This window comes from Dendropsophus ebraccatus, chromosome 1 (genome assembly GCF_027789765.1).
Source record: "Dendropsophus ebraccatus isolate aDenEbr1 chromosome 1, aDenEbr1.pat, whole genome shotgun sequence".
NCBI classification, from domain to species: Eukaryota; Metazoa; Chordata; class Amphibia; order Anura; family Hylidae; genus Dendropsophus; species Dendropsophus ebraccatus.
Window position 1 is genome coordinate 231,501,784 of NC_091454.1, and position 10,876 is coordinate 231,512,659.

Sequence of the window (10,876 nt, forward strand, 5' to 3'; positions counted from 1 at the left end):
CTTATACCTCGCCCATGGTCAGGTCTTCTGAATGTCAGGTCTTCTGGATGTCTCGTACCTGGTCCATCTGAAGTCAGGTCTTCTGGATGTCTTATACCTTGCTTGTGGTCAGGTCTTCTGGATGTCTCGTACCTGGTCCGTCTGAAGTCAGGTCTTCTGGATGTCTTTTACCTTTCTCATGGTCAGGTCTTCTGGATGTCTCGTACCTCGTCTGTCTGTAGTCAGGTCTTCTGGATGTCTCGTACCTCGTCTGTGGTCAGGTCTTCTGGATGTCTCATACCTTGCTTGTGGTCAGGTCTTCTGGATGTCTCATACCTTGCTTGTGGTCAGGTCTTCTGGATGTCTCCTACCTCGTCAGTCTGTAGTCAGGTCTTCTGGATGTCTCGTACCTTGCCCGTGGTCAGGTCTTCTGGATGTCTCATAACTCGCCCGTGGTCAGGTCTTCTGGAAGTCTCGTACCTTGCCCGTGATCAGGTCTTCTGGATGTCTCATAACTCGCCCGTGGTCAGGTCTTCTGGATGTCTCATAACTCGCCCGTGGTCAGGTCTTCTGGATGTTTCATACCTCGCCTGTGGTCAGGTCTTCTGGATGTCTCGTACCTCGCCCGTGGTCAGGTCTTCTGGATGTTTCGTACCTCGCTCGTGGTCAGGTCTTCTGGATGTCTCGTACCTCGCTCGTGGTCAGGTCTTCTGGATGTCTCGTACCTCACCCCTGGTACGGTCTTCTGCATGTTTCGTGAGGTTACTTTGTGCGGCTGTTTGGATTGTGACCCTTTCCTCCTGTGTTGTGGATTTTGCTCTTTTGGATACTGATTTGGCTTTGATGTGACCTCCTGGTTTGGCGTGAAGGTATCGGCTTCTGGTTATTCCTTTTGACTGTTTTCTCTGGCTGGGGCTTATTATTTTGCATTGGTTGTTACCTCCTGTCCCAGAGTGTTCCTGTGCACAGTCAGTGTAGGGACCATCACCCAGTTGGGGACTGCTCCCTATGGCAGGTCATGGTCTGGGCTCAGATTAGCCCTCACTACTTCCCTGCCCCGGATGTGACAAGTAAAGGGAGGTGAGAGTAGGGATGTCACGATACCAAAATTTTGAGTTTGATACCGATACCAGCTTTCGGATTTCGATACTCAATACCAATTCGATACTAAATAAAAAGTTTGAGAAAAAAAAACACGTAAAAATACAAATATAATTTCCCTCCTCCCTGACTACAGATATGTTCCCCCCATGCACAACATTTTTATTTATGTGACTTCTTGATCACTTTGTTACATTTTATAGTTCGGACAATTCCCATGTAATGGATACATGTATGTTCTTTTTTTTTTTTTTTTTTAAAGGGAAAAGGGGGGATTATTAGAACCTTTATTATAATTTTTTTTTGTTTTATTTTAAAAACACTTTTTTTTACATTTTTTAATTCCCCTCTAACCTCAAACATACCTCCCTGTGCACAACAACTCATGCTAGGAGTTGTAGTGCATAAGAAGGTATGCTGGGATGTTTTGAAAGGCTGCTGCCGCGCAACTGCAACTCCCAGCATATTAGTGTGTTGCCCAGCTGCAGCCACTGATTGGCCGGACGGGAGAGCAGGACTCCGGACCCGTGCAGCAAGGACAGGTAAAGTATGCTTACAGCGGGGGAGCCGGGCGGGAGCAGAAGGGGTTAAGGGCGGCAGAATTACATACTCGCTGCGGTTGTTTAGACCGCAGCAAGTATGTAGTGTGTGGGAACTGCCAGGACCTGCCGGGCTCGCAGTGAGAATCTTGCTGCGAGCCCGTTCGTGTGAATATACCCTTAAAATATCCGGCACTAGCGATCGCTATGTGCCGGCTATTTAAATTTGGCGCCGCCGGGAGCGGAGAACGCGCGGGCGGAGGAGGGGACGACAGGGGGCAGCACACAGAGCACACGGCCGGCGCTCAGGTAGCTGCCGGCCGTGTTCTCTGCACCATACTTCATGTTAATCTGCACTATTATGCAGATTAACATGAAGTATCGATACCAGGAAATCCTGGTATCGAACCGTTTTTCTGCCCGAAATATGATAGTAGTATCGATATTTCGGTGCATCGTGCATCACTAGGTGAGAGCTGCTGCAGGGGTGATGAACAGGTGCAGGGAGGTGTGAAAGCTGCTGCGGGGGTGACGCACAGGTGCAGGGAGGTGTGAGAGCTGCCGTGGGGGTAACACACAGGTGCAGGCAGGTGTGAGAGCTGCTGCAGGGGAGACACACAGGTGCAGGCAGGTGTGAGAGCTGCTGCAGGGGAGACACACAGGTGCAGGGAGGTGTGAGCTGCTGCAGGGGTGACACAGGTGCAGGGAGGTGTAAGATGCTGCAGGTGTGACACACAGGTGCAGGCAGGTGTGAGAGCTGCTGCAGGGGAGACACACAGGTGCAGGGAGGTGTGAGCTGCTGCAGGGGTGACACACAGGTGCAGGGAGGTGTGAGCTGCTGCAGGGGTGACACACAGGTGCAGGGAGATGTGAGAGCTACTGCAGGGGAGACACACAGGTGCAGGGAGGTGTGAGAGCTGCTGCGGGGGTGAGGCACAGGTGCAGGGAGGTGTGAGAGCTGCTGCGGGGGTGAGGCACAGGTGCAGGGAGGTGTGAGAGCTGCTTCGGGGGTGAGGCACAGGTGCAGGGAGGTGTTAAAGCTGCTGCAGGGGTGACACACAGGTGCAGGGAGGTGCGAGAGCTTCTTTGGGGGTGACACACAGGTGCAGGGAGGTGTGAGAGCTGCTGCGGGGGTGAGGCACAGGTGCAGGGAGGTGTGAGAGCTGCTGCGGGGGTGACACACAGGTGCAGGGAGGTGTGAGCTGCTGCAGGGGAGACACACAGGTGCAGGGAGGTGTGAGAGCTGCTGCGGGGGTGAGGCACAGGTGCAGGGAGGTGTGAGAGCTGCTGCGGGGGTGACACACAGGTGCAGGGAGGTGTGAGAGCTGCTGCGGGGGTGAGGCACAGGTGCAGGGAGGTGTGAGAGCTGCTGCGGGGGTGAGGCACAGGTGCAGGGAGGTGAGAGCTGCTGCAGGGGTGAGGCACAGGTGCAGGGAGGTGTGAGAGCTGCTGCGGGGGTGAGGCACAGGTGCAGGGAGGTGAGAGCTGCTGCAGGGGTGACGCACAGGTGCAGGGAGGTGTGAGAGCTGCTGCGGGGGTGATGCACAGGTGCAGGGAGGTGTGAGTGCTGCTGCAGGGGTGAGGCACAGGTGCAGGGAGGTGTGAGCTGCTGCAGGGGTGACACAGGTGCAGGGAGGTGTGAGAGCTGCTGCAGGGGTGACACAGGTGCAGGGAGGTGTGAGCTGCTGCAGGGGTGACACACAGGTGCAGGGAGGTGTGAGAGCTGCTGCGGGGGTGACACACAGGTGCAGGGAGGTGTGAGAGCTGCTGCGGGGGTGACACACAGGTGCAGGGAGGTGCGAGAGCTTCTTTGGGGGTGACACACAGGTGCAGGGAGGTGTGAGAGCTGCTGCGGGGGTGAGGCACAGGTGCAGGGAGGTGTGAGAGCTGCTGCGGGGGTGACACACAGGTGCAGGGAGGTGCGAGAGCTTCTTTGGGGGTGACACACAGGTGCAGGGAGGTGTGAGAGCTGCTGCGGGGGTGAGGCACAGGTGCAGGGAGGTGTGAGAGCTGCTGCGGGGGTGAGGCACAGGTGCAGGGAGGTGTGAGAGCTGCTGCGGGGGTGAGGGAGGGGTAGAAGCAGTTGCAGATTCATAGTAACCATGCTGGATGTCAGACACCATCTAACCGATACCCTGTACAACCTCCCTCCAGGAACTACTCACCCCAACATGGACTGCACCATTCGTCCTGCTGAACCCCGAGACTCCCCTCATATCATGAAGATGATCCGGGTATGAATATTTACCCCCACCCCCCCCCCCCCCCGGGTAACGAAATAATGTTATAATCCTACTCCTCTAATATAACAGGATTATTATATATCTGCTTCTATATCTAGGAACTGGGGGTAATAAATAATGGGTATAGTCCTCAAGACCAAGAATCAGCCCCGCTTCATATAATAGTAGCTCAAATTTCATGTGATTCAGTCATAATGATACTTAAAACATGATTGTGTAATATATAGGAGTAAAAATCAACTCATGTGATGCAGAATAATGAATGTCACAAAATACAAATATTGCATATCATAAAAATCACATGAAGGAGAAAAAGAGGATTAAAAAGAAAAGTCAAAAAAGTCTCTGTATATTGCGGTACGGCTGGGTGCTGGCCATATATAAAGTCATATTCGGGACCGGGTGATGGAGATGTGGATGTGAAGGATGATGAATGCCAGGCGTAGGGTAGCACACTACGGGGGCCCCCAAAAAAGAGCGATATTACACAGTGAGAGGCAGAGATGAAAAAATAGAAAGATAATAAATAAAAATTAAACATTAGAATAACAGTCTCAATATGAAGTGGCCAATCCTATATGGTAGTAGTCCACCAATAGTGTGTGCCAAACGCGTTTCAAGGTTCTTTAAAAATTAACCCCTTCGTCAGTGGCAATATATATCCTGAATATCCTGAATATTTTTATTGCCACTGACGAAGGGGTTAATTTTTATACATGGCCAGCACCCAGCCGTACCGCAATATACAGAGACTTTTATTGACTTTTCTTTTTAATCCTCTTTTTCTCTCTTCATGTGATTTTTATGATATGCAATATTTGTATTTTGTGACATTCATTATTCTGCATCACATGAGTTGATTTTTACTCCTATATATTACACAATCATGCATTATGACTGAATCACATGAAATTTGAACTACTATTATATGAAGCGGGGCTGATTCTTGGTCTTGAGGACTATACCCAGTTTTTATTACCCCCATTTCGTACCTGCCCATTTCTAGGGCACTTTTAGTTTAACCTCGGCCAGAAGCAGTACTTTGATTGTGAGCTGCACCTGTTTCTTCTGTTTCGTATCTAGGAACTGGCAGAGTATGAGAAGATCACTCACTTCATTAAGCTGACAGAGGAAGGTACGGGGCAAAGATGGGGGTGAGGGGGCAGAATGGGGGATAGGGGGTGCAGGGGCAGTATAGTTGGGGAGGTGGGGGAGCAGTATAGTTGGGGAGGTGTGGGGGAGCAGTATAGTTGGGGAGGTGTGGGGGAGCAGTATAGTTGGGGAGGTATGGGGGAGCAGTATAGTTGGGGAGGTGTGGGGGCAGTATAGTTGGGGAGGTGTGGGGGGCAGTAATGTTGAGGAGGTGTGGGGGAGCAGTATAGTTGGGGAGGTGTGGGGAGCAGTATAGTTGGGGAGGTGTGGGGGCAGTATAGTTGGGGAGGTGTGGGGGAGCAGTATAGTTGGGGAGGTGTGGGGAGCAGTATAGTTGGGGAGGTGTGGCGGAGCAGTATAGTTGGGGAGGTGTGGGGAGCAGTATAGTTGGGGAGGTGTGGGGGAGCAGTATAGTTGGGGAGGTGTGGGGGAGCAGTATAGTTGGGGAGGTGTGGGGGAGCAGTATAGTTGGGGAGGTATGGGGGAGCAGTATAGTTGGGGAGGTGTGGGGGCAGTATAGTTGGGGAGGTGTGGGGGGCAGTAATGTTGAGGAGGTGTGGGGGAGCAGTATAGTTGGGGAGGTGTGGGGAGCAGTATAGTTGGGGAGGTGTGGGGGCAGTATAGTTGGGGAGGTGTGGGGGCAGTATAGTTGGGGAGGTGTGGGGGAAGTATAGTTGGGGAGGTGTGGGGGAGCAGTATAGTTGGGGAGGTGTGGGGGAGCAGTATAGTTGGGGAGGTGTGGGGAGCAGTATAGTTGGGGAGGTGTGGGGAGCAGTATAGTTGGGGAGGTGTGGGGGAGCAGTATAGTTGGGGAGGTGTGGGGGGCAGTATAGTTGGGGAGGTGTGGGGGCAGTATAGTTGGGGAGGTGTGGGGGGCAGTATAGTTGGGGAGGTGTGGGGAGCAGTATAGTTGGGGAGGTGTGGGAGAGCAGTATAGTTGGGGAGGTGTGGGGGAGCAGTATAGTTGGGGAGGTGTGGGAGCAGTATAGTTGGGGAGGTGTGGGGGAGCAGTATAGTTGGGGAGGTGTGGGGGAGCAGTATAGTTGGGGAGGTGTGGGGGAGCAGTATAGTTGGGGAGGTGTGGGGAGCAGTATAGTTGGGGAGGTGTGGGGGAGCAGTATAGTTGGGGAGGTGTGGGGAGCAGTATAGTTGGGGAGGTGTGGGGGAGCAGTATAGTTGGGGAGGTGTGGGGGAGCAGTATAGTTGGGGAGGTGTGGGGGAGCAGTATAGTTGGGGAGGTGTGGGGGAGCAGTATAGTTGGGGAGGTGTGGGGGAGCAGTATAGTTGGGGAGGTGTGGGGGAGCAGTATAGTTGGGGAGGTGTGGGGGAGCAGTATAGTTGGGGAGGTGTGGGGGGAGCAGTATAGTTGGGGAGGTGTGGGGGCAGTATAGTTGGGGAGGTGTGGGGGAGCAGTATAGTTGGGGAGGTGTGGGGGAGCAGTATAGTTGGGGAGGTGTGGGGGAGCAGTATAGTTGGGGAGGTGGGGGAGCAGTATAGTTGGGGAGGTGTGGGGAGCAGTATAGTTGGGGAGGTGTGGGGGAGCAGTATAGTTGGGAGGTGTGGGGGAGCAGTATAGTTGGGGAGGTGTGGGGGAGCAGTATAGTTGGGGAGGTGTGGGGAAGCAGTATAGTTGGGGAGGTGTGGGGAGCAGTATAGTTGGGGAGGTGTGGGGGGCAGTATAGTTGGGGAGGTGTGGGGGAGCAGTATAGTTGGGGAGGTGTGGGGGAGCAGTATAGTTGGGGAGGTGTGGGGAGCAGTATAGTTGGGGAGGTGTGGGGGAGCAGTATAGTTGGGGAGGTGTGGGGGAGAAGTATAGTTGGGGAGGTGTGGGGGAGCTGTATATTTGGGGAGGTGTGGGGGAGCAGTATAGTTGGGGAGGTGTGGGGGAGCAGTATAGTTGGGGAGGTGTGGGGGAGCAGTATAGTTGGGGAGGTGTGGGGAGCAGTATAGTTGGGGAGGTGTGGGGGAGCAGTATAGTTGGGGAGGTGTGGGGAGCAGTATAGTTGGGGAGGTGTGGGGGAGCAGTATAGTTGGGGAGGTGTGGGGGAGCAGTATAGTTGGGGAGGTGTGGGGAGCAGTATAGTTGGGGAGGTGTGGGGAGCAGTATAGTTTGGGGAGGTGTGGGGAGCAGTATAGTTGGGGAGGTGTGGGGGAGCAGTATAGTTGGGGAGGTGTGGGGAGCAGTATAGATGGGGGGGGGGTGGGGGCGCAGTATAGTTGGGGAGGTGTGGGGGAGCAGTATAGTTGGGGAGGTGTGGGAGAGCAGTATATTTGGGGAGGTGTGGGGGAGCAGTATAAGTGGGGAGGTGTGGGGAGCAGTATAGTTGGGGAGGTGTGGGGGCAGTATAGTTGGGGAGGTGTGGGGGGCAGTATATTTGGGGAGGTGTGGGGGAGCAGTATAGTTGGGGAGGTGTGGGAGCAGTATATTTGGGGAGGTGTGGGGGAGCAGTATAGTTGGGGAGGTGTGGGGGAGCAGTATAGTTGGGGAGGTGTGGGGAGCAGTATAGTTGGGGAGGTGTGGGGAGCAGTATAGTTGGGGAGGTGTGGGGGAGCAGTATAGTTGGGGAGGTGTGGGGGAGCAGTATAGTTGGGGAGGTGGGGGAGCAGTATAGTTGGGGAGGTGGGGGAGCAGTATAGTTGGGGAGGTGGGGGAGCAGTATAGTTGGGGAGGTGTGGGGGAGCAGTATAGTTGGGGAGGTGTGGGGAGCAGTATAGTTGGGGAGGTGTGGGGGAGCAGTATAGTTGGGGAGGTGTGGGGGAGCAGTATAGTTGGGGAGGTGTGGGGAGCAGTATAGTTGGGGAGGTGTGGGGGAGCAGTATAGTTGGGGAGGTGTGGGGGAGCAGTATAGTTGGGGAGGTGTGGGGAGCAGTATAGTTGGGGAGGTGTGGGGGAGCAGTATAGTTGGGGAGGTGGGGGAGCAGTATAGTTGGGGAGGTGGGGGAGCAGTATAGTTGGGGAGGTGGGGGAGCAGTATAGTTGGGGAGGTGGGGGAGCAGTATAGTTGGGGAGGTGTGGGGGAGCAGTATAGTTGGGGAGGTGTGGGAGCAGTATAGTTGGGGAGGTGGGGGAGCAGTATAGTTGGGGAGGTGTGGGGGAGCAGTATAGTTGGGGAGGTAGGGGAGCAGTATAGTTGGGGAGGTGGGGGAGCAGTATAGTTGGGGAGGTGTGGGGGAGCAGTATAGTTGGGGAGGTGTGGGAGCAGTATAGTTGGGGAGGTGTGGGGAGCAGTATAGTTGGGGAGGTGTGGGGAGCAGTATAGTTGGGGAGGTGTGGGGGAGCAGTATAGTTGGGGAGGTGTGGGGAGCAGTATAGTTGGGGAGGTGTGGGGAGCAGTATAGTTGGGGAGGTGTGGGGGAGCAGTATAGTTGGGGAGGTGTGGGGAGCAGTATAGTTGGGGAGGTGTGGGGGAGCAGTATAGTTGGGGAGGTGTGGGGAGCAGTATAGTTGGGGAGGTGTGGGGAGCAGTATAGTTGGGGAGGTGTGGGGAGCAGTATAGTTGGGGAGGTGTGGGGGAGCAGTATAGTTGGGGAGGTGTGGGGAGCAGTATAGTTGGGGAGGTGTGGGGGAGCAGTATAGTTGGAGGTGTGGGGGGCAGTATAGTTGGGGAGGTGTGGGGGAGCAGTATAGTTGGGGAGGTGTGGGGGAGCAGTATAGTTGGGGAGGTGTGGGGGAGCAGTATAGTTGGGGAGGTGTGGGGAGCAGTATAGTTGGGGAGGTGTGGGGGAGCAGTATAGTTGGGGGTATATGGGGGCAGAATGGGGGGATAGGGGGTGCAGGGGCAGTAATCTTGGGTAGATACTTGCCTTGGTACCTCTTGCAGTGTTACACCGGGATGGATTCGAGGGGAACCCGTGGTTTCGTTGTGTGGTCGCCGAGCTGCCGGAAGAAGAGAAAGTGGAGTCAGGTGAGAGGAGGACGATGACTACTATAGAGAATCTGCCCCAACACAACGCCCCCACCTTACCGACTGCAGGCCATATGGCGGGGGGGGGGGGGGGGGTACATAGGAACCAGGGGCTCAGGGGGTCACCACCAGGCTCTCTCCCAATAGGAGGCCTCTGACCAGAACAGCCCCCCCCATAGGAGGCCTCTGACCAGAACACCCCCCGCCCCCCCATAGGAGGCCCCTGACCAGAACAGCCCCCCCCATAGGAGGCCCCTGACCAGAACATCCCCCCGCCCCCCCCATAGGAGGCCCCTGACCAGAACATCCCCCCGCCCCCCCATAGGAGGCCCCTGACCAGAACATCCCCCCGCCCCCCCATAGGAGGCCCCTGACCAGAACATCCCCCCGCCCCTCCATAGGAGGCCCCTGACCAGAACATCCCCCCGCCCCCCCATAGGAGGCCCTTGACCAGAACATCCCCCCGCCCCCCCATAGGAGGCCCCTGACCAGAACATCCCCCCGCCCCCCCATAGGAGGCCCCTGACCAGACACCTCCGCCCCTCCTCCCCTGCATGGTAGGCCTCTAAAAAAATGTTCCAGTCTCCCATTGACGTTAATGGAGTTGGGAGTGTTCCAGGGCTACAGTCCTCGCTCATCTCTATGTACCTCACAGCAGTCGCCTTTGCTGGTTACGCCTTGTTCGCTAACAGTTACAGCAGCTGGACGGGCCGCACCCTGCACCTCGAGGACCTGTACGTCTCCCCAAGATTCAGAGGTAAGAAGAATACAGAGTGGTGTAAGGAAGTGGACTCTACCACTGTATGATATGGGGGGGTGGTCCCTACCACTGTATGATATGATGGGGGGGGGGGGGCGGACTGTACCACTGTATGATATGGGGGGGCGGCCTCGGCCACTGTATGATATGGGGGGCCGACTCTACCACTATCTTATATGGGGGGAAGATTCCACCACTGTATGATATGGGCGTGGGGGATGGGGTAGATTCTACCACTGTATGACATGGGGGGGGGATTCTACCACTGTATGATATGGGGGGGTATTTAGCAAGCAGTAACCCCATGATGACCTGATTCTTGTGGTTACAGGCCGTGGATTGGGGCGGCGGCTGATGAAGAAGGTGGCACAGGTGAGCAGCGCCCCCTCTGGATCTACCATGATTGGGGCACAGGGGTGATAACGGGTGGAATAATCCAGTAGGGCAGATTTGGGTTCTGAGGGTCACATGACGTCCCTGGAGGGTGTGTGGGGTGATACCACTGACCTGCAGTGACCTCATCCCATGTGACTTTGCAGGAAGGCCTGAGGTCTGGCTGCTCTCAGATCCACCTCTCTGTGCTGAAGTGGAACAGTCCGGCCATCGGCCTCTACCGCTCCCTGGGAGCCCAGAACTTGACAGAAGAGCCCGGCTACCAGGTGATGAGCTTCCAGGAGGAGGCGCTGAGGAACATGGCGGAGAGGGAGGAGGAGGCGCCGAGGAACATGACGGAGGGGGAGGAGGAGGCGCCGAGGAACATGACGGAGGGGGAGCCATGACCACACATATCTGGATGCAGACAGCCCCTACCTGGCAGGCCCTGAAATACTCTGTGCTGCTGTTGTATTGTGAGAACTGAATACAATCCTGTGCTGTCCAGATGTCTCGTCTGCTTTGGGCATCTGTGTGTGTATATATACTGTATATATATGTATGTGCATCTGTGTGTGTGTGTGTGTGTGTGTAGACCTGTACTCTTACCCAGGGAGTCTCGCTCACCTTCCAAATCATAGCAGATCTACTTCAGGCTGGGGCTTACATCAGGGGACAGGACTGTGGGGGTAATCTCTCTATAGCTGTAACCCCTTTCTCCCTGGACAGAGTGTGCTGCTATACTGTGCCCACATCTCCCTGCTCATTCCTTCCTGCTCCCTGCAGTCTCTGTCAGCCCTTGTGTTTCCCATCCTCTCCATTACT

General features: G+C 55.2%; 1 protein-coding gene across 1 annotated transcript; it reads left to right on the plus strand.

Moving 5' to 3' along the window:
- The first annotated feature begins 3,777 nt into the window (after nt 1-3,777).
- LOC138786505 (thialysine N-epsilon-acetyltransferase-like) lies at nt 3,778-10,458 on the plus strand. The gene is made up of 6 exons (XM_069963490.1): nt 3,778-3,853; nt 4,946-4,997; nt 8,836-8,919; nt 9,575-9,676; nt 10,011-10,051; nt 10,219-10,458. The coding sequence occupies exons 1-6, from the start codon at nt 3,791-3,793 to the stop codon at nt 10,456-10,458; spliced, it is 582 nt and encodes a 193-aa protein (XP_069819591.1). The 5' UTR covers nt 3,778-3,790.
- The last annotated feature ends 418 nt before the right edge of the window (nt 10,459-10,876 follow it).

Excerpts from the sequence above, each read along its gene's own strand:
- LOC138786505 (XM_069963490.1), top strand. The coding sequence starts at position 3,791 with ATGGACTGCACCATTCGTCCTGCTGAACCCCGAGACTCCCCTCATATC. Across the intron at positions 4,998-8,835 it reads CATTAAGCTGACAGAGGAAG|TGTTACACCGGGATGGATTC; the intron begins GTACGGGGCAAA and ends TACCTCTTGCAG. Across the intron at positions 8,920-9,574 it reads AGAAGAGAAAGTGGAGTCAG|CAGTCGCCTTTGCTGGTTAC; the intron begins GTGAGAGGAGGA and ends TGTACCTCACAG.